The following is a 24,303-nucleotide window of genomic DNA, read 5'->3' on the forward strand; positions in this document are numbered from 1 at the left end:
ACCAGTGGTGTTATTGAATGAGGTATGGAGGGGTAAGAGGTCAGCAAACTGCTCTTCTGGCCATTGTCAGCTATTGTGATCTGGAGCCAGTACTACTTCATCAAGTAGCTCCTCATTCAGCATAATGAGAAACCCCTGGTAGTACCGGGAATCGAACCGGGATCCTGTACATGGTAGTCAGCCAAGCTGAGCACTCAGCTATGTTGGTAAACATTGCAGAAGCCATTGCTTAAAAATGTACCTCATTCAATTGATTTGTAATGTAAAGCAACAAATATCATTATTGAACGTGTTCTGGCAACAGATTATTTCAGTTTGTTTGATTAAGCTAAGCATTTGTTAGTTCCCTGTATAATTTCTGCTTTTATAGATACGCAGAGGTATACTCTGTCTGCATGTGTGGTGAGGTTCATTTTCTTGTGCTACAAGCAGCTTCCACAAAGGGTGCCAAGTTATAATGGATGAGATACTGGACACACTTGGGAACAGGCCACCTTGGTGAAATTCTCCTTTATTGTTCTTACTCAAACTAGCTACAGCTGCAGGCTGAATTTTAAATACTTTTTCCAGAAATGGATAACCATATGCATTAATCATAGACAATGCCTTGTATCATTAAAATTTCTTGAATTCCGCTTTGTGGACCTCCATGAGTCATGCCAAATAGAACAATCCTGTTTACCCCATATTGCAGTTACAGTATAGAGTCAGATATCCAAGCAATTTTAAAACCAACTTTTGGATCACAGTTGAAGGTGCTTAAATGCCTCATCATTATCATCATCGTCTCCCTTGTGCCCAATACATTTCCACTTGAGGCAAATCCGATTCACAACTAGTGTGTTCACCAAACACATATAAAGTAGTAACTTACATGAATACAATTCACACATATGTCACTAAGAAAACTGAATTATACTAGTAAGTGTGAATTTGATATTCAGCCTTGTGCATAAAGTCCTAACAAATGCACATTAATTGAATGCTTTATATGAGGTCTGTTCAAAAAATTGCATAACTTTGACCACAAAATTTTTCTGTGCTTGCCTTTTACTTATTGTTCATGGTCTCCTTCAAAATACTCTCCTCCACAATTGATACACTGCTCCCAATGTTGTTTCCATTTCCAGAAGCAGTCTTGATGCACCTCCTGCTGGACCACGCAAAGAGCCATCTGTGAATTTTCTTTCAATGAGGGTTTCAACTTTGGAAGTAGTAATAATAATAATAATAATAATAATAATAATAATAATAATAATGCCTGTAGAGGCCAAGTCTGGAGAGTGTGGAGGATGAGGCAGCGCAGTGATTTCATCTTTTATGCAGTAGTCATGCGCCAACAGGTAGGAATGTGCTGGTACGTTATTGTGAAGCAAGACCCATGAATTGTCTCACCACATTTCAGGCTGTTTTCTTCTTACATTTTCTCGCAGGCATTTGACCTGCCTGACGAGCTTCTTTTGGTTTTGGGGAATCTTTCCTAACCCATTGTAAATATTGAACCTTGGTCTCAACATCATTCTCTAACAAATAACTCATTCTCATTTGCACGATCCAAAAGCTCTTCACAGATTGTGAGACAAAGGTCTTTCTGATCTTGACTCCTGAACTGTGGGATGTACTTGGTGGCAACACGATGCATTCCAGGATTTCATGATGTAGTTGGACTGAAATGTTACATTCTTCTGCAATCTCTCAGGCAGTCAGTCTTCACTTAAAACTTACAGGCTGATAGGCTGTGGTTGATGATAAAACTCTCCCCTGACATTTCGTCTCTGACTGCAGGAGACATCTTCTGAGGTACAGCAGCGAACTGTGAAGAGAACTCGAGGAAGCGCTGATTATATAGGCAGTACAGAGGGCGCCACTGACCATCACATGGCGTCGGCTATGTACTGTCTCTGGTAATGTCAACATTCTCGATTGAAAGTAATCGATCATCACACTTGTGGTGCAACGCTGACATCCAAATTTTATCCAGTTTAATACCTTCATCTTTCCTGTTAAAATTATTACGGTGTTTATCAGTCTCAATAGCCTCTCTACACATGCGTGGATAATAATGCGAGGTTTTAGATATGACGCTTGTCTCGCTGAATTTTATTTCATGATCACCTTCTTGGTAAGCATGTTCCGTTATGGCCGATTTATCCGTGTGACCGAGGCGGCAGTTCCTCTTATGTTCAGCAAGACGGGTGTTCACACTTCTCTTTGTGATACTGATATAAACCTGTCAACAACTACAAGGAATTTTATATACTCCCAGTGTAGCCAAAGGATGACATGCATCTTTTGACAATGTTAAATATTCTCTTATTTTCCTGGTGGGTCTGAAAATAGTTTCCACCCCATACTTGCTTAAAACTTCCAATGCGATCTGTGACCTTACTATTGAACGGAACAAAAACCTTGCTCTTGGGCGACAGTTGTTCGTTGTTGCTCCTGATTCTCTGCCTAGATTGCAATGCTCGATCTATATCCTTGCTAGAATAGCCATTCTTCATGAAAGTTGACCATAGATATTCAATCTCATCTTTTAAATAAACAAGTTCACAAATTTTGTATGCCCTGTCTACCAAGGTTTTCACTACACCTCTTTTTTTGTCTAGGGTGGTGGTTTGAATCTTCATAATGATCACTATTTGTGGCCTTCCTATACACCTTATGGCCCAACGTTCCGTCCCGTCATTTAATCGCAGACACATCCAGAAAATTCAATTGCCCATTAGTCTCTGTCTCCATAATAAATTGGATTTTCGGATTAATGCTGTTTAAATGTGTCAGGAAGGCATCCAACTCCTCTGCTCCGTGTGTCCATACTACGAACGTGTCATCTACATAGCGATACCATCTGGCTGGTCTCTTACTGGCAGTCTGCAATACCCGTTGTTCAAAAGTCTCCATAAACAAGTTAACCAAGCAGGACCAAGAGGACTGCCCATAGTCACCCCGTGAATCTTTTCATAAAAGTTACTATTGTATTGAAAGTAGGTTGTGATAAGGCAGTGTCGGAATAATGCCACAATATCGGTAGGAAAAATATCTGGTATGCATAAGACAGATTTGTTTACCAGAATCATGGCAAATAACGACACAATATCAAAACTGACGAGGATATCATCCAGGCCCATGCTCATTTCCTTTAACTTGTCAATGAAACGAGCTGAATCTTTAATATGACTGTCCATCCTACCAACATAAGGTTGCAGCAATGAGGCAAGGTGTTTAGCTAACTCGTATGTTGGTCTGCCTATAGTGCTGACTATTGGCCTCAACAGAGCCTCAGGTTTATGCACTTTGGGTAATCCATAAAGTCTAGGTGGGTACACTTCTGTTTTACAAAGCAGCTTTTTATCGTCTGAGGCAAATGAAGTTGCTTTCACCAGTCGATTGGTCATTCTTAAAATCTTCATTGTCTGATCCTTTTGGAGTTTTTTTGTAATTGGAGGGAACCAAAATATCATTGATCTTTCCATGATATGACGGTGGCATTACCCTTATCTGCATTAAGAACAAAATGTTTTTATCTGCATTTATATCCCTCAGTGCCTTCCTTCGTGCCTGCAACAAATTACTGTTAGGTGGCTTACGAGTACATAAAATCCTAGCCGTTTCCATCCTAATTACGTCAGCAGACTGCTGTGGAAGCTGACGGATACCTGCCTCAATATTTGCTACAATATCCTCTGTGGGTACATTTTGGACAGGTTTATATCTGTACCACAAAGAGAAGTATGAACACCCATCATGTTGGACATTAGAGGAATTGCCACCTGGGTCACACAGATAAATCAGCTGTAGCGGAACTTGTTTACCAGGAAGGTGATCATTAAATAAAATTCAGCGAGACAAGGCTAAAACCTCGCATTATTATGCACACATGTATAGAGAGGCTATCGAGATTGATAAACACCGTAACAATGTTAACAGGAAAGATGAAGGTGTTAAACTGGATAAAATTTGGATGTCAGCGTTGCACCACAAGCATGACGATCAATTACTTTCAATCAAGAATGTTGGCGTTACCAGAGACAGTCTCATAGCCGACACCACGTGATGGACAGTAGTGCTATATCATCAGCGCTTCCTCGAGTTCTCTTCGCAGTTCACTGCTGTACCTCAGAAGACGTCTCCCGCAATCAGAGATGAAACCTTAGGAAAGAGTTTTATACATAGACCATGGCCTATCAGTCCAGAAGTTTTAAGTGAAGACAATACCGGCCGTGAAAGCCTACATTATATGATCAGTCAAGTCTTCAATTGGCACGCACAATTTTGTTGGCGCGGGTGTCGTTGGTAGATGTAGAAGGACGTCCTGGAAGAGTGACATCTTTAACTTCTGTCTGGCCATTTTTAGACTGTGTACAGCTTAAGCACTCACCACCATAGGCTTTCTGCGTCATTTGGTGTGTCTCTGCAAAGATTTTCTTGAGTTCGACACAAAATGTAATTCAGACACAGTGCTCCTCTAACTGTGCCATCTGAGTTCACACACTGTGCGACACAACATTGTACTCAATACAGCACTGAATAATAACTAACAGAAATACGACAATGAATCTACTGTCAGCTACACATTAAACACAGTTGTGTGCAGGGATGCCAACCGCACTTCGTTCCAACACACCATTAGCGCAAAATTACCAATGTTCTGGGATTTTTTGAATGGGCCTCATAAAGGTGATTCTATTGGCGTAGCTTATCTGGCAGCTTCTTATTTTGATGCACATAAACATAATGACTGAAATGTGCTGACGAGAGATCCTACACTAGGAAAATAAAATAAGTAACTGTTGTGTGGCTGCTTCTGCCCATTCGGTTTCACACTTGTTTTGTCAGGCATTTGTCAACATCACAGTTATATCGGGAAATTCTAATTTAAAATTTTTTTCTGCTGCACCAATGCTAACATCACTTTTTTGTCTAGTTTCTGAAGAAAAATCATCTTTGTTATAGTGTCATCACCCCCCGTGACTACAAAGGATACAACCACGCCTCATGCAGCAGTCCGACCATGGTTACCTGCACATCTGACAGCAAAGTTACGCAAAGATGGAGATATCGACATGCAGGGTTTTGCATCTCCTACTACTCAGGTGTGTGCATTCACTGTGCTTTTATTATTGTGACTGCTCTGTATCTTTAGTGGTGCTATCACTTCTACTAATATCATTACTACTCTTCTTCTTCCTCCTCCTCCTCCATCTGTAACAGTGATAAAGACAATATTTTTTCACAAAGAGTTGACTTAAGTATGATATTAAAAAATGGAACAACACATGGGATGATGGAGGGTGGTAAGAACTGGTTTACTGTGAACACCATAAAAATCAAGTACAGAAGTTTCTCAGATAATTCCAAATGTCTCTGAGAGATGGTGGTGAATGTTGACTTTGTATATAGTGCCCTATTAATAGTTTGTGGCAGCATAATGAACAGTGTGTTTACTGGTTTGCTAATGCAATAGGACAGGAGGTTGGGCATAGGAAAGAAAGTGGGTTATGTCATGTATTCTGTACAACATGTTTTCTTGGTTCTTGAATATCATTAATTAAATCACAGTCATCATGTAAAAGGCACATTTTTGAACTCTACTTTCACATTGCTGTAGATTCAGATGCAAAATGTGTTGGCTCTCTGATTGACAAGTGTCAGTGGTCAGGCAAAGTAGATATGCATTATGGTCTGTGAGGCAAACTGTTGGTATTGATGGACCATGCAGTCAGATGGCAATGGTGCCAGATCTAAAATCTATTATGCAGAAATATCTTAAAATTACTTGTTATACTTCACAACAGAAATGTAAACTATTTTTGCACTACTTTCAGACATTCACAGATTTTTCCTATTGTTGGTACTATTTGCAGTATGAACTACTTTTACAATTAGTGACAGAATAATTTAGCATTATATTAACAGTTATAATGTGAAGAAAATACTCACAGGGATAAGTCCCTGCAGTCACGCTATCCTCTGTGCCCTTGGTGGCTCAGAGAAGCTGCATGGTCTTCATTGGTATCTGTTCTTTCAGAACAGTTACTAACGTCATACTGAGGAAATGTCACAGTTCATTAGTACAGAATGCTGTTAGATGGGGATGTATCTGCCTCTTTCCATCCCCCACATCTCTTCTTCACCAAGGATGAATTATTAATGCAGCTTCTTCTGAGATTTCATATCTGTTATAATATAGCTTCAGTAGAATAATCTTTCCCACAGTTCTCTAAGAATGATAGTATCTCCAAAGTTTGATTTATTCAAAGCAATTACATTTGCTTTTCTTCTTTAAGTCATAGATTAACTTGTTTCTGTGTTACTTTTTCTTGCTGCAACTTTATGAGACTCATCGTAAAGTGCAGAGTCAACATGAAAACCATAAACGTGGAAGTTACAATGATATTTGTATTTCCAAAAATTTTTAAGATTTATTACATCAAAGACTGATCTTAACATGTGTTTTTTGTATGGTTTAATAGATGAACATCTCTGCGAGGCAAAGACAGCATCACTGAATAGCAGCTAAAGTTTTCCTGTTCCAAAGATAACTATTTAACAAATAACAATGCAAATAGATATTGGATCTTTCTTGGTCCATCCAGATTACACTATGCCAGAGCTATCTACACCACTTGAGGTGTCGTCAGCTACTTACATGTTATGGCAGCAGTAGACCTCTCTGGTGTATGGTGATTAAATTCCTCCCACTCAGTAGTTGGTCTGTGAATAGATGCACAACCAAACATATCAGTCTTTTTTAATATGAGTTTTTACAGGATTATAGTCAAAGTTGCATGTTGTTGTCATTCATCATCATCATCATTATCATCATAATCACCAAAAAGAAAAAGTTGGTGTGTGCTTGAACTGGCTTTTGTACTTGCCTGTACTTACCCCCAATGACTGCTGTGGAAAACTGCCTTCCATCTGAACAACAGTGTAAATCATTTGCATGTGATTTTTTAAGGCATTCGTATTACAGATATGACATATTTGGAACTCTAAATTCCTCACAATATTGAATGTGTAGATACAGTTGGTCTTTCCCATAACTTCAGCTTGACATTTTAAATGAATATGCTGTTTATGAAGTAGTGATGATAATTTGTTATTGTTCAATGTATTCTGTTTCACTTAGACTATGTAAATCATTATTAGTAGTGGATGAACTTAGTTATTAATGTGTACAGGGTTCCTTAAATGTGAGAACTCCTTTCAGATGACACCTAAAGAAAATGTGGACCTCCTTTCAAATGAGATCTAAATGAGATCTAGAGGAAATGAAAAGTCCTGGAACACTAGACATATATCAGCTGATGTCTGGAAATTCTTATACTCCTTTCGTTTTTTTGGAAAGAATACAAAGCTTTCTGTGAAAGATTGAAACTGTGTTTTTTAATAGTTGTATTGTGTTGTTATGTATTGTACGTGATGTGTGGTCCTTGCCTTTTGATGTGGCAATGTGATATTACTCTTTTTTTTTGTGTGTCTCTTTAGCCTTTTAGTATGCTGTGTGGGACTGCGCGTAATTAAAGTGTTAATTTAAATATTGTTCAGATGGTTACTCTGTTATTAAAGTCAATCAAGGCTACTGCCCAAAGTAATCTCTGCAAATGATACCTCTTGTTCACATTAGAATTTTCAGTGAAATCAATCCATTTAAAGACAACGGTGACTTTTTTCTTGTCACAGCTGATTCAAATTCTGTGAAGGGCCATCATTTACTTGTCAGCTGGGTTCATGATAATAAAATTATGGATAAGAAAGTCACAAATCTCATGGGTTGTTTATTAATACCCTCGATATTACACAAATGCTGTCCATTGAATTCAAATTGCCTGATAATATTTTACTTACTTACTGATTTATTTACCCTTGCAAGATTAAGACCAGCAGCCCCCCCCCCCCCCCCGCCCACTTTTTTTTTAGACATAACCAGATGTTCTGAGTATTTTACATTGCATGCATTACAGTAAGCATGCTGTACTAAATTTAGAAAAATAGAGGTTACAGGAGTACATACACACCATTTATATTTGTACATGCTAAATACAACAATAATTATTGCCTACAGTAAGAAAGGTTTTTAATTATGATTGAAGAGAGGGGGAAAGGTAAATGTGATAACATGCAGTTAAAAAATATAAGGGAAAAAGAGGTGGTGTGACTCTTACAGAATCGAAAATAGAAATAAGCATAACTGGAAGAAGATAAGAGCATTGACTTCACTGGTTGTCAGAGGAAAAGTTGGCCATATACTTTAATTTTGGGAAAGTGCTGTGGGAATGACAAGAGGAAGATCTTCAATTTTTTCTTAAAAGTAACTAAACATCACATTGTGCAACGAGTGCAGAACAACTTGCTCCCGAAACAGGTAGCAGTAACAGTGAAGGAGTTGCCAAATGTTTTCATTTTATGAATAGACACAGCTAGGATACTAGTTAAGTGAAACCTTGTACTTCTGTTATGACTGCATGAAAGATGTTTAATCTCTGAAGCAAATTATTGGGGTGCTTGTGCACTAATGAGCTGATAAAGTAGACACAGTGTTTGGCAATCCTATAACTTGTCTGGCCGCAGCTATTATAACTGGGTGTGTGAAGCATGGACATGGTCATACCTACAAAATTTGCTGATGTAATGTGCACATGCATTCATAATTAGCTGAAACCATCCGGTGTTTTCACTGTTTCTACCATTTTGAATTACATACAACAGTGGAGGTTCAGTAGAATGAGCAGTTGCTTGAGTTTTCATTTCACATCCTATGCAAATATGTTCCAGAACTTTTTAAGGGCATAGAGGTAAGCGGAGGTCCTCCAGCACATTGCGACAGAAATCTCTCCCCAATTTAAAATGCTCATCCAAAGTTAGGCACATTCTTCACTGTTTTCTGGTATGGTATGAGGATGCCATCAAGTTGAATGGGAGGCAACTGTTTGCAGACTTCTGAATTGATTGATTTCTGATGGAATACCAAGATTACTTGAGATTTTTTTGTATTTAGTCTAAACACCAGGTTTTTCGCCCATTTTACTACTGAAGACAGATCATCATTCATCTGGGAAATCACATTATTTATATTTTCAGGTCTGGAACTTAGGTAGAGTTGTCGGTCGTTGGTTATTTACAGGCAGACAAAACCAATGAAATGTCATTGTCCTACAAGTAAAACAAGAGGACCATGAAGTGACCCTTATGGTAGTCCTGAAGGAATATGTTTCAAAATGATTTTTCATTCCCACAGACAACACTTTGCTGTCTGTTTTTCAAATAGCTTTGAAACAGCTTCGATGATATTATGAAAAGGATAATTTTGTAATATTATTATTCCATGCTGGATTTTCCATTGTTTGATTTTGAAATGACTCCAGCATACTATCCAACACACACACACACACACACACACACACACACACACAAATGCAGCTCGCACATACATTGCCACAGTCTTCCCACCATGTGGGAACCTTGGTGAACTCTCTCTGCAATATATCCTATGTTCCCGTAACCCTCCTGGCCTCAACGTGTGTTAGTCATTGTCCTCACCTGTCTAGTCCCTTCCCTGTTTCCATTCAATCACTACTCAGTCCTCTATTCCACCAACACACCCAGTCATTTTACTTCTTTCCTTCTCCGCTACCCCATCCTCTCTCCTCTGCTCTCTGTCTAACCTCCTGACTGAACTTAGCTACCCTACACACTCCCCACCTCGTTTGTGCATGCTCACCGTTCACCAACCGTACCTTGCTCTCCCTCCCCCTCTCCCTCCCTGCCCCAGCCTCCTCCTTCCCCACACCCACTTGGCTCTCCCATCATGCACTGCTGCTGATGCTTCTGCTCCTGCTCATACTCATAGTCTGGCTTCAGCTGCCAGAGACTGTGCGCGTGTGTGTGTGTGTGTGTGTGTGTGTGTGTGTGTGTGTGTGTCATATTTTTGACAAAGGCCTTGTTGGCCAAAAGCTTATTTTGCGACAGTTGTTGTGCCTATCCGCGACTCAGTATCTCCATTGTATGATGGGTAGCATCTATCTTTTTCATAATATTATTAACTTTTGCTTTTAAATTTTTCTGAGCAGTATGTCAAAGTAGACCGTATCAAAAACTTTGCTGAAGTCTAATAGAATCAACATTGTGACCTTACAGTTTTCTATGGCATATTTTAGGTAACCAGTTACCTTGATTACTGCTGTGTTTGTGCTATGGGTTTACGAAAGCTGAAATGATGTTTATCAAACAAGATGAATTCACACAAGAGTTCAGTAATTTGATCAAGATCAATGTATTCCAGGGGTTTGGAAATAACAGGTAATATGCTAATTGGTCAGTAACCACAAGGCAATTGCAGATTTTCAATCTTAGGAATAGGTCGGACTATGCTTCTTTTCCATGAAGTGGGATGTATTCCATTCACGAGAGAAGAATTTACTGTGTCTGTTAAGGCAAGCATTAAGCTATCGGCTACATTCTTGATCTTGGTTATGCTAATACCGTCATTGCCTGTTACTATTACTTTTCTTATTGTATTTATTGCTATGTATTTTAGGTGGAAGTGTTATGGTTGGTCCTGAATTTAACCGATTCTTGTGGGCTACAGCTCCTTGCCACAGGGGAGTAAATTGGTGCAGAGAAATTTTATTCAGCCATTGGCTGACACCTGACACACAGTTTCTGATTTTGCCTTTCCAACACCCAAGCTACAGAGACTCTTCCACAGGGTTAAGGGTGGTGTGTTCTTGCATACAAAGAAATAAGCATGCCTGATTTTGGCATTGCAAACCCCTGCTTTACCCTGTTTCAGGGCTTTCTGTATTCTTTGTAACATTTGGGTTTCAGATTTGCCTTGGATCATCTATAAGCACCATCCCTGTTGTTCATCATTTGATGTAATTCACTTGTCAGCCATACAGTAGGGGGTTTCTTAATCAGATCGTGCATATAGGGGCATATATGTCATAAAGGGCAGTGAGGTTATTTACAAGCTCATGAATTTCACCATCAATTGTTTGCTATCTGACTATTTGGTGCCAGGAGGTTTCCGAGCAGTCTGTTAGAGCATAATAATTCATAATTTTAATGTTTCAGCATGTTATATATTGCAATTTCAGCTTTGGTGGCTGCAGAGCATAGGCCATGAATATCACAAAGTTTGACCTGTATCTATAACCTTGTTGATCTTTTTCATTGTGATCACATCTGTATAAGTATGAATGTGTGCAGTTTGGTGTGTAGGTTCTAATGGAAGACTGTTCATGTTGTTGTAAGTAAACAATCTTTTTAGGTTTATTGTGGCTGGAGTATCTCAACAAGACTATATTCAGTATTCAGATCTATCATTATGATGACATAATTGTATTGACATTGTAGTGAATATAATTGCAACTGAAAGGAGGTCATGGAGCTGGTTTTTGGTGTCTTGCAGATGTCATTAGTTAAGCATTTTTGTCTGTGTACACTTATTTCAGTGAACATGAATTCAGCCTGTCTGTCTTCAATAGGTTTTGATGTGCTTAAAACTTTGGGTTTGAGATCAGCTCATACATATGCCCTGACACTTCTGTCATATTTGTTTTATCTAAGAAAAGTATATCATGAGAGATGAACAGATGCAGATAATATGTGTGGTTTAGCCATGTTTTGGACTGTAATTACATGAAAGTTAAGTTGGAGGAAGAGAAGACTCAGTTCTTCATAACATGTGGATAAAGGTTGGATCTCGAAATAAACTACTAACGGCTGTGACACATTCTGTCGAGCTGTTTGGAGGAGTTTATTTGATAGGTAAGTCTGCACCTACCTGCAGGGTGGAGCAGAGTCGGGGAATTTGCATGCAATGTGAGGGCTGCCATCTCTAAATTTTTACAAAAACAACAAAATAAAAAGATGTATTACAAACCTTTTTATTGTTTCTCAAAATGTTTGCCTTTTAAATTTATACACTTTTTGCACACATTCAAAACAATTCTGGAAACATTTTTCCACTCTGGTGTCAGTGATGAAAATCCCTGTGGACACATTTTTTATCTGACATAATATACAAAAAGAAGGCATTGGCTGATACTTCTGGTGAATGAACAATAAGACATTAATTTGGTGCTTTTTCACTGTTAAATAATAAACTGTTTGACATGATACATGGTAGATGAAACATGAGTGACGGTTTTGGTTGCTTTTTCTGATTTCATTGATGACTTGTCATTAAAAAAATGTTGTGTTCTGTCCATCATTAACTTTTCTTCAATTCACTAAAGCAAAGTTTTCAACATGTCCAATGTAGTCAAAGAAACAAGTGATGATTTTTCTTGAAAGTGGTTTGCAAACAAATCACTTTTGTCGATTTCATTTCTACTTGGAATACCCAGTTAGTTCGTCAGATGTTAGTTTCTGGTTTATAAGGATGTATAACACTTCTGTCTCCAGTTAAAATGCTGTATATGGATTGTGCAGTCAAATTTTTGAGCATTTCCTTATACCAACTGGCTCATTCGTGGTTTGAGCTTTGGCCAAATAGTATGCAATCCATAAGGAACTGATCATTTTGATTGCTAAGTTTTCATGCAAAACCAAATGCACTGCAGTTTACAGTGTGCCTAAGGATCTCATAGTAAATCACTTGCCTATCCTATTTAATTGTATAGTGCACGGCATTGATAATTTTTCAGTCAACGGTTAATTTTGGTGGAACTTCATAAAATTTTGCAAACCAAACTAAGCTATCTTTTCTGAAGGTTCTTGATTATCAAAAGTCTTACAAGAAGATTCAAGGCAATGTTGTTGAGTTAGAGCTTTATGAAAATCTTAGAAAATTAACTAATGGTGACCTTTAATTGAAATTTCCTTTTTTCACAACACTGCTCTAAGTTGTCACTGTAGACAGACTACTTGATATATTTCTGAACTGACGCTGTCTTAATGGTAGCAGATGTCAAATATTGGAACAATAACAATCTCATAACTCAGTAGCGCCAAGTGGTCATTTGTAAAAGCTTAATAGGTGATGCTCCCTTATATTTTTGTTGTTTTTGTGTTTTCTTTCTATTGGGAGAATGTGAATTCTACCAACAACCTGAGAAGAGCTAATCAGAGTTCTTATCTGAGAGTATTAATAGAAAAAGATTCTTTTCTTGTGACTAGTTTCTCATCCTTTTATGAGCAAGTGATTCATATTGCTGCTCTTGGCCCAAATATTTTGCGTGATTAACCAACAGTTATTTTGTTTCAAGTACTACAAACTGTTTAGTGTATAACAGATAACTCTTTCTTGGCCGAGCCTTGGTTTTGTAGATTTGATGGAAAATGTCAGTTTCTTGGGCAAAGGTGCCAGTTGTAATATGTCAATATGAAATGTGGTAATAGAGAGCTTGATAACCACAACCTTTGCAAAGACATGCAAGAGCACATTGCCTTTTACTGTTTCAGTAAATATGTATTTTCTTTTTAAAATAGAACAGAATTGCTACTTGGACCTACAACAGCCCCACATAAAAAATAATTAGGCTCATGTATCTGTGAATGATTCTAATGTTGTCTTATTTTTCAGCATGCGGACTGGAATATTACCCAGGTATCGAAATATGTGTTTGAATTACAGTCATCTTATCTTTTAGTTCCAATCCTACCACTATGTAACAGGTGACACATTTTCGTTTTAATAAAGGAGGATTGCCTTTTGTGATTACACATTTTGCTGTGTGTGCAGTATACACTCTCAGATTATTATATTTGAGACAAAATTAAACTATGTGCTGGACCAGGATTCAAACCCAGAAGTTCCTGTCTATTGTGTCTATAGTACTGCCAGTTATGCTATAAATGTGAACCTCACAATCAAAACATCATTCTGTCATTCTCCTGCTTTAATGCTAGATTACCACCTCTGTTATAAAGCTGCAAAACTTAATTGTAGTGTAAATTCTATACATGACGAAAATATAATTTTGAAAATAAGCTTGAGACATGGTAAGGCACTCTGTACCAGAGATGCTAATCCAGTGCAAAATAGTGAGGCTCAGTTTACATGGGAATATAAGGAGGAAACCGAAAGAGAAATTGAAGCATTGAGGCAATCTATGAGGGGTGCATTGGTAGCACACTGTGCACAATGTTAGACTTTTTGGATTCAAATACCAAATTTGTCCACAGTTTCAAATTATAAATAAAATTTTTAGTGTCTTTTTTGTGTAAACTAGGAAGATGATTTCATTATCAAAATGCTGCAAAATCATAAAAATTGAATCTTAAGAGTGTCTAACATTTTTATTATTTTATTGTACACTGAAGTACCAAAGAAACTGGTATAGGCATGCATATTCAAATACAGAGATACATAAACAGGCAGAATATGGCACTACAGTAAGCAACGCGTATGTAAGACAACAAGTGTCTGGCACAGTTGTTAGATTGGTTACTGCTGCTACATTGGCAAGTTATCAAGATTTAAGTGAGTTTGAACATGGTGTTATAGTTGGCACACAAGCAGTGGGCCAAAGCATCTCTGAGGAAGCAATAAAGTGGAGATTTTCCCATACAAGTTGAGATTTTCCCATACAAGCATTTCACGAGTGAACTGTAAATGTCAGGGATCCAGTAAAATATCAAATCTCTGACATTGCTGCGGCCAGAAAAAGATCCTGCAAGAATGGGACCAATCAAGACTGAAGAGAATTGTTCAACATGACAGAAGTGCAGCCCTTCTGCAGATTTCTGCACATTTCAATGCTGGGCCATCAACAAGTGTCAGTGTGTGAAACTCTCAAGAAATGTCAGCGATATGGGCTTTCGGAGCCAAAGGCCCACTTGTGTAGCCTTGATGACTAGATGACACAAAACTTTACTCCCCACCTGGGCGCATCAACACTGACCGGACTGTTGATGACTGGAAACATGTTGCTTGGCTGGACAAGTCTCATTTCAAATTGTATTGAGTGGGTGAACACGTATGGCTATGGAGACAACTTCATGAATCCATCTGACCCTGCATGTCATCAGGGGACTGCTCAAGCTGGTGGAGGCTCTGTAATGGTGTGGGGCATGTGCAGTTGGAGTGATATGGGATCCCTAATATGTCTGGATACGAGTCTGACAGGTGACATGTAAGTAAGCACCCTGTTGGATCACCTGCATCCATTCATCTCCATTGTGCATTCCGACGGACTTGGCAATTCCAACAGGACATTGTGACACCTCACACACCCAGAATTGCTACAGAGTAGCTCCTGGAACACCCTTCTGAGTTTAAACACTTATGATGGCCACCAAACTCCCCATACATGATTATTGAGCATCTTTGGGATGCATTGCAATATGCTGTTCAGAAGAGATCTCCAACCTCCCCTTGCACTCTTACACATTTATAGACAGCACTACAGGGTTTGTGGTGTCAGTTCCCTCCAGCACTACTTCAGATGTCAGTCAAGTCCATGGCATGTCATGTTGTGGTACTTCTGCTTGCTTGAGGGATCCTACACGTGTGTGTGTGTGTGTGTGTGTGTGTGAGAGAGAGAGAGAGAGAGAGAGAGAGAGAGTAAGTACAATCTAACTTCTGCACCATTTCAGTGCAGTAATGTGTCCATTGTAAATAAGTGTTATAGTAGTTGTATTACATGTTTATTACCTTATAAATAAATAAAAAACTTTTTTATTTTAAATTCAGTGCATTAGTATTTGTAAAATGACTTTCATATAGTGTTCATTAAAAAATGATGATCATTCCACTTGGGACCTGTGGAATGGTACATTAGCTTATTTGTTTTAGTTGTAAATATTTGTCATGTATTGTTGTTTTTCTGACATGTTCCACATCCTGGAGGACCTCCTCACTACGGATCAATTGGAATGAAAGTAAATCTAATCTAATTAAGTAGGTGTACCAGTTTCTTTGGCTCTTCAGTGTGTGTCCATCATTGGTCCCCTCTATTGAATTATACAAAGCTTAATGCAAATAGATATTATTATTCAGTAATTCACTTCTGTTCAATAATAATTCAATAATGCAATAGTTATAAAAATATAATTAATTATTATGTAAGACAACTTTTGATCTTTGACCTGCCTGATAATTCGTCATTGTTTCAGGGTTTTTTCCCCCTGTTTGACATCATCCACCCTTATAACCCTTTTATTGATCTTCATTTGTAGTCTGGTTTGAGTATCTTGTAGTATTTATTTATTTTTTATTTGTGTTTGTTTATTTTTGTCATTTTCTGGCATTTGTAGTCCACTTATACCCTTCTTAATTTGTGTAATCCATTTGATATACAGAGTGGCGCACATAAAACCGGCCCGAACCGGAATGCGAACGCGCATGAGTAGCATTACTAGCTTGTCAGTTTCTTTGCCACCTTCCAACAGCAGTAGTGTGCAAGTAGTTCATATGGAAAGTAGTCATTATAAACCGTGTACTTCATTGTCATGCTGTACGCCATTGAAGAACATGTGTTCATTGTTGAAGCATATGTGCGGTGTGAATCCATTAAGGTTGTTCATGACACTTTTCATGAAAAGTTTCCTGAAAGTAATATTCCTGCAAAATCAATGATTCAGGATCTAGTGAGAAAGTAGCGTTCGATGGGCAGTGTTGTTAATTCAAAGAGAAATAAGGCTCCTACTGTATGTACATCTGAAGTTGTGGCAGACGTGATGGCACACATTGAAAGAAGTCCCTGCAAGTCAACATGACTATTATCACAGCAATGTGGAATATCTCGCAGGTCATGTCAACGCATCCTTCATGGCTTAAAAATGAAACCTTACCGTGTGAGTGTTGTTCAGCAAAGAAAAGAAGCAGACAAGGGTAAGCGTATTACACGCTCAAACAAAGTTGACACTCGGCGCGGTGACTGATGGGAGCGATCGTAAAGGCATTTCCCATTTACAGTGGATCCCATCAGCTACTGTGCCGAGTGTCAACTTTGTTTGCGCAAGCAATACACATTACTGTAATTGCGTTGCTGGGGGAGATCTTGATCCGCTCCTCCTTTTTCCAACGGATGAAGCTTGGTTTCATCTGTCGGATTATGTTAATTCACAAAACACAAGACACTGGGCTACAGAGAATTCCCATGGCATACTGCAAAAGCTGTTACACAATTTAGAAATTGATGTATGGTGTGCTGTATCTCATAACAGAATTATCGGGCCATTGTTCTTCAACAAAACACACGTTTACTTGCAAGTCTACGTACAATGAATTTTCGGCTCTGTTAACTCCAAACAAAAAATGTTGTGCATATTTCCAGCAAGATGGGGCAACTTCTCATACATCGGATTTGTCCTTAGCTCGTATACATACCGATTTACAGAAGTGAGGACCATTAGTAAGGGCTTGTGGCCATCCTGCTCTCCCGACTTGTGACCATGTGACTTTTACCTCTGGGATTTCTAAAGGCTAGAGTCTACTGCAACAAACCCAGAACGCTTGACACATTAAAAAACAACATATGTGAAGAAATTTCGAACATTCTTTAACATGCTTCGATATGCACAACTTTGCTTGGATGATGTTGGCGAAGAACATTTTGAACACAGACTAAAATCTTTTCTAAAATATGCTTACTAAAGTAATAAAAGTAAATCTGTTATTTAAACTGTTAATTACATAGTTAATAATGAAACTGTACAATAAAAATGTAAGAAAGCAATGATGTACGCTGATTTTCTTCATTCATATGCCTTTCAGCGCAGGGGCCGGTTTTATGTGCGCCACTCTGTAGCTTCTACTATTCCACCATCTTTCGATTTTGCCTTACTAATTCTATTTTATGGTATTCTGGTCAGATATTCAAAGAATTAAATGTAGTTTCTCCAGATCATGCTCATTATCAGTTCTATTTTCTTATATACTGTTTCATTTGAAGCTATTTTCCAGTGCCCATTTACTTGATATTGTTTACTTATGCATGTTGTAGGTAGCTTTCTGTCTTGAATGTGCATGTGTTGTTTGTGGTTGTGCAACTGTTTTATAATGTTTTAATTTTAAAGCTGTCAGTAGGCTTCTTTTGTTGTATGTGTTTAAGTAATGTAATTTGCTTTGTTCAGTTTTTCTGTTCTGTTTTGTCATACTGACTTCTCATGTAAGTTGTGTGGTATGATTTCAGCTCTATATTTAAATTTATTGACAGTTTTGATTTCCTGTATTGTTTGCAGATGTTGGATTAATTAGCATAATCTTTATTTTTCCAAACAATATTCTAAGGCTGATGTTCCCAGCTTTTTTTTGTAGTGAATTAACTTGTCTGGTTACTTGAACAATGTTTGCTAGGAGAGTAAAAGCATCAGCAAAACCCTCACGTTCTAAACTTACATAACTTTTGGAGCTTCCACGTCTAGTGTTATTCTCTTACCCAGTGTCTCATTATATATTCTAGTGTGCAGCTGAATAATAATGGCAATTGGCAGTCGCCCTGTCTTAAGCATGTTTTTTGAAAAACTGTTCAGAAATTTCTCCTCTAAACTTGACTTTTGATTTGGTACTGGTTAGGGTAAGTTCTATTAGTTTAATCAGTTTCAGATGAAGTCCTAGATTCCTTGGAATTTTATTACTGTAGATATGTGGTGAATCGTGTGTCAACAAATCTATTTGGCCAAAGATTTGTTATGTTCTCTGTAATATGCCATAATTAATTTTAAACTAATTTTCTGGTCTGCAGAGCTTCTGTGTTGTCTGAAACCTCCCTGGTAGTCTTCTAATTCCTGTTCTAGCTGTTCCTTGATTCTTCCACATAAGATCTTGGATATAATGTTGTACGTGCAGTCTAGGAGAGAATTTCCTCTGTAGCTGTCTATATCACTCTTATTCCCAATCTTGTGTAGTGAATAGATGATGACCCTGATGTTTGAGGAATTGTTCATTTATTCAAATCTTTGTTAGAATCGTGTAAGAAGGTCTTGACTATGCCATTTGAGTTTTTTCACATTTCAACAAAAACCTGATCTTCTCCACATGCCTTATAATTTTTTATCCTTTGATGTCTTTTTCTACTTTTTGGATAGTTGGTGGGGTCTTATTTTATGGGTTTGGTTTTTATCAAGGTATTTACATTGATTGGTAAGTGTTCTTTTGGTTCTTTGCATTTCAAAAGTGCTTTAGCTATGATTTCAGCATTTTCTGTGTTACTGTGTGATTCATTATTAGCATAGGTGGTTCATATTGTTGTGGTTGTTTCCAAAGATTTTGTAGTAATTCCTGGAATCTGTTTTATGATAATTATCCTCTACAGAGTTTTTTATGTCATGAAATATTCTCTCAATTCTCCTAATGTTTCATGTGATATTTTTTTCCTTCTGTTTTTGAGGTTGATGACATTTTCTTCTGTTTTTGAGGTTGATGACATTTTCTTCTGTTTTTGAGGTTGATGTCATTTTCTTCTATTTTTGAGGTTGATGGCATTTTCTTCTGTTTTTGAGGTTGATGGCATTTTCTTCTGTTTTTGAGGTTGATGGCATTTTCTTCTGTTTTTGAGGTTGATGGCATTTTCTTCTGTTTTTGAGGTTGATGGCATTTTCTTCTGTTTTTGAGGTTGATGGCATTTTCTTCTGTTTTTGAGGTTGATGGCATTTTCTTCTCTTAGTGTACTTGAAACTTTAATCATGCTTGGTGTCTTTCTTCATAGAATTGTCAATTTCTGGAGTCCACCGTGCATGTTTTCTTCGCGAGTTCAAGAGGTTTTCATAAACTTGGTACCAGTTCTTCTACATCATCTTTTAATTTCATAGTGTGTGTTGGTTCTTGATATGTCATTTTTAATTTAATTCCTCTGATCTGGATATTTCTCTGTTTTAAGTGTAGTTGGCTTCCTCAGTAACTACTGTATGTCAATATAAACATACATTCTCTTCAGAATTCTATAACTCGTTGGCTATTCTTATTTGTAAAGTTATTTAGTCTCTATTTTCCAGTTATACATACATATTTTCTTTGTTTCACAAGCTCAGCTATTGAAGTCTCAGAGTAAGATTTTTACATTTTTCTGAGCACATTGTTATTGTACCGCTTGTATTCATTGTTTTAAAAATTAAAATTTGCAGTTCTGGCATGTGTCTGCATCTGTTTCTTGGCTATGTTATGCCGTTTTTGTACAGGCACTATGAACAACATGCACTATGAATCACTTGACCGTAGCAGTATGCTGCATGCATTTGTTTTTGATACTCGCTAATAATGCAGTAGTTATAACCTTCTGAAGAAGGGTACTAAGTCTCTGAAACTAGTTAAAGCAGTAAAATTTCTTTTGTGCAATTGGTCTCTGGTTATTTCAATAAATACAGCTATAGTTGCTGAAGATACATGAAATACTAAATTTATGAATGTTTTTGAATATTATATTTATTGATTATATGCACTGATTTTAAATATACAATTAGCCTTATTACACATTTTGTCTTCTGAAACATAAACTCTGAGAGCTAATTCTGTCGTATAACCCCTGAGAACAGATTGTAAAAATTCTGATTAGTAACATTTTCTTGGACAGTTGAGCAGTACTTAACAGTGACTGTAGTTATTCAATTTAGATGCATTTGTTCACCTGTTCAGTCCTCTTTTGCTGATGCAAATATCCCTGTTCCTTTCCAGTACATATCTATGACTTTCTCAGTGGCTTATGCATTCCAAAGACAAAACTTACTACTCACGATTCTTCATTGGTGTACACAGCAAAGATGTCACAATGTTATTGAAACAGCTCATTGTGCAAGTAATGCCATCTGTTAGCATACAGCAGCACCTTCTCAAAATCTCTCTCTTGCCTTCGTGGGATTTTGAAATAAATGCAGTGTTCACCTTGTGTAGCAGTGTAAATACTCTGTCATTTTTTGGAATGCTCTTATACATTCATAAACTTTTTAGTTGATAATACTATATAAAATTTCATTATCTTGTTTGATTTCACAGTAGGTAATCAGGAAACAACTCGAAGTTGGCCGTTTTGTGAGAAATTATGGTATTTCTTTTGCATTTCCCTTTACAACAAATAAAAATATTTCATTTTTTACTATAGTGAGATTAGGTGAAATACAGAACCTCTTTTCTATTTATTAGATATTATTTCAACCATATTTTCCTATTTCTTGCATGTTTATCATCAAATTACAAAATAACTGAAAATAAAAGGAAAAGAAATACTTTAATGTTTGTTTTATTTTACAATCAGTGAGCACTTTCACGAACTCAAATATTTTGAAAATGATGTACCATTCTCCACGTCAGGCTGTCATGAACTTCCTTGCGAAACATTTTGTAACAAAACTGTGATCTTTGTCAGGAAACGATTGTGAAGAATTAGAAGAATCCAAAGACAACACAGATACTGAATACAACTTCTTAAACAAATACAAACAGTAGGCAGTAACAAATGTATATAGCCAGTTCTGCTTTTGTAATATACCAGTTTTTTAAAATCTTCACAGCATCTGTTTTGCCCCTCCTTCAATACAAGAGATAACAGTAAAGTTTTTGATTGTACCTCACAATACAGAATTATACTGTGATTAATCCAAGACTCCTGTGTGGTAGCAATTGCGATAGCTTTTATCTGTCAGCATTCAACCTGAGTCAAGTGTAAACATTTTATTGTTTCATCCTACATAACTTTTCATGCTGGCTTGTATAAGCTCAATAAGGACTGAAATGAGTGTGGTATGGAAGAAGCCTGATTATGCTATGTCTGTCTGTAGCGGTTAGCATCAGAGCATACTATAGCTGCTGACCTGTTGATGGTATGGAATAAGAAACAGGATTGTCATTGATGTGGGCAGTGGCGTCATTCTCCCTCCCCGAGGCCATACTATCAGGTCACAAGTTATTTTAATCGCATAATATACATGTGAAACAAGTGTGTGATATTATGCAATTACATTGCAATAGTGAAAACTCACTTACAATTTGGTATTTTGAAGTCTAAATGAAAAACGTTTTTTATTAAAACAATATTTCTTTATACTTGTGTAAGAGAACCAAGAAATAAAACTTTAAAAACAAGAACACATCAGTTTTTATCAAATTATTCAGTTTAATCTCCTGTTATGGATAAGACATTTTGCTGGCACACTTGCAAATCAAATCAGTTTTTATAAATTGTTGATGGTGTACAGTAACCATTCATTTTTATAAAGCTCAAGTTTTTGTTTGGGTAAATCATGTTCTGAAATTTGATGGAGTGTTTACCTTTGTCCACAGCTTGAAGATGAATATGAGGAGATTGTACAAACTGTTAATTATGATCTCACAGCAGTTGTATGTCACGTAAGTGAATCTCGACATCCAGAAAGGAATAATCTTGTGGCACTTATAAATGTTCCATCTTCATACCATAAAAAAACTACCTCATCCTGTGACAGTCAGTGGTACATCTTCAATGATTTCACGTGAGTTTCCATTTCCTGAAATCTTATTTAAATTGTACAGCATAAAATTTTTAATACTATTATCCTGTTTTTTTCCTAAATATATTCACAGTTACACATTCAGAACAATGTTTATCTTTTTCCTCACATTTTTGAGAAAAAAACAAATTTCTGTCTATGGTGAATATAGTGTGACTGATTCTAAAATGTGAAGTAGTTTATATAATCCACATAATCCTTATTAGTTTTGGTTATACACTAGCCACCTTCAGAATCTGTATTAAGAAAATGACAAATAGTCTATTAAAATTCTAAAGTCCCTAAAAATTTTGTCTGTTGTATTTGCAAGTGACCTAAAGTCAAAATCAAAATAAATGTTGCCCATAAATACACTTTATAACTAACATTGTTTCTGACATTGTTTTCGTACTAAATGCGAAGGAAAAAAGAAACAACTGTGAAAGTTAAGGACAACCAAGGTGTGCATCCAAGTAATGTCTCATTCTCCCTAGTCTTTTTGCTAGACACCAAGTTAATCCTTTATATGCCAAACTAGAACCTGGCACAACTTTAAATGTAAAAATAAAAATAAAATAAATTACATGAAAAGGATACTACGAAAAAGATTTTTAAGGTCAAATAGTTCAGGTGAAAATGAGAACTTAGAATTCAATGAGAGAACATCAATGGAATATGGAACAGTGAAACTGAAACAACTACAATATTGACCTAGCCGACATTTAAAAGGAAACACACTCTCTTCATGGTTAAATCTGAAATAAGTGCAACAAGTAAAACACTATTTAAGTTGGATATCAAAAGAACAAGAGAGAAACTATAAAAAGTAGATAAAATCAAAACCGTGAAAACTTGAAGGGATAGATTGCTCCTCATGGTAAATGTTACTTATTGCATTGCAGACAGGCACAATGAAAAGACTGTCACACATTACAGCTTTTGGTCAAAGCCTCCTTCAGCAAAGACACATTCACACAAGAAAATACACTTCATGCACACAAGGGCACTGCCACTGGCAGCTCAGGCCAGAATGTGACTGTCATGTGAACAGCAATCTGAATTCGGGTGGAGAATGGAGTGCGATAGCAGGGTATGTGTGGGGGAAGGGAACAGCTCTGTCTGTTGGGCCGTGCAGGGACTAGATGGCATCCTGATGAGACTGATAGGTGCAGCATCAGAAGGTGGGATATGGAGAGGGGGGGGGGGGGGACTGGAGAAGATGAGAAAGGGAAAAGAGGGGCAGGTGCATTGGCAGAGGGTGGCACACAATGAGGGTGAGGGACATGAAAAGGGAGGAGGTGATAGGACAGAGGGTTGACGATACTGGGTGGAGGACGTAGGGACAGTAGGTTCTGTAGATTGAGGCCAGGATAATATTGGGAACAGAGAATGTATTGTAATGATAACTTCCATATAGACAGCTCAGAAAAGCTGGTAGTGGAGGGGAGGATCCAGATTGTCCAGGCTGTGAAACAGCCATTGAAATCAAGCATGTTATGTTCAGGTGCATGTTGTGCCACATGACCACAGTTTGGCAGTGGCCATTCATTCTGGTGGGCAGCTGCTTGGTAGTCACCAATGTAAAAAACTATGTTGTGGTTGCAGCAGAGCAGATATAATACATGGCTGCTCACAGGTGTCTGGCCTTTGATGAGATAAGATAAGCCTGTGATAGGACTGGAATCTGGGTGGATAGGCAAGGTCTTCCACAGGGTTATGATCACTGTGGCAAGTAACTGGAACTGGGAGTGGGAATGTTATAGGGACAGACAAAGGATATTGAGGAGATTGGATGGGTGACAAAGCACCACTTTAATATGGTTGGGAAGGGTCGTGGATAGGATGTCTCTCATTCAAGGCATTATGATAAATACCCAAAGCCCTGACAAAGGATTTGGTTCAGTTGTTGCAGTACAGGGTGGTATTGGGTGAAAAAGAGGATACACT

General features: G+C 37.5%; 1 protein-coding gene across 1 annotated transcript in view; it reads left to right on the plus strand.

Moving 5' to 3' along the window:
* Positions 1-24,303, plus strand: part of LOC126175203 (PAN2-PAN3 deadenylation complex catalytic subunit PAN2) — a 319,055-nt gene that overhangs the window by 224,590 nt on the left and 70,162 nt on the right. The window contains exons 15-16 of the mRNA XM_049921812.1: positions 4,957-5,096; positions 22,172-22,359. Coding sequence (XP_049777769.1) covers positions 4,957-5,096; positions 22,172-22,359 — 328 coding nt within the window. The remainder of the gene's footprint in view (positions 1-4,956; positions 5,097-22,171; positions 22,360-24,303) is intronic.

This window comes from Schistocerca cancellata, chromosome 3 (genome assembly GCF_023864275.1).
Source record: "Schistocerca cancellata isolate TAMUIC-IGC-003103 chromosome 3, iqSchCanc2.1, whole genome shotgun sequence".
Classification (NCBI taxonomy): Eukaryota; Metazoa; Arthropoda; class Insecta; order Orthoptera; family Acrididae; genus Schistocerca; species Schistocerca cancellata.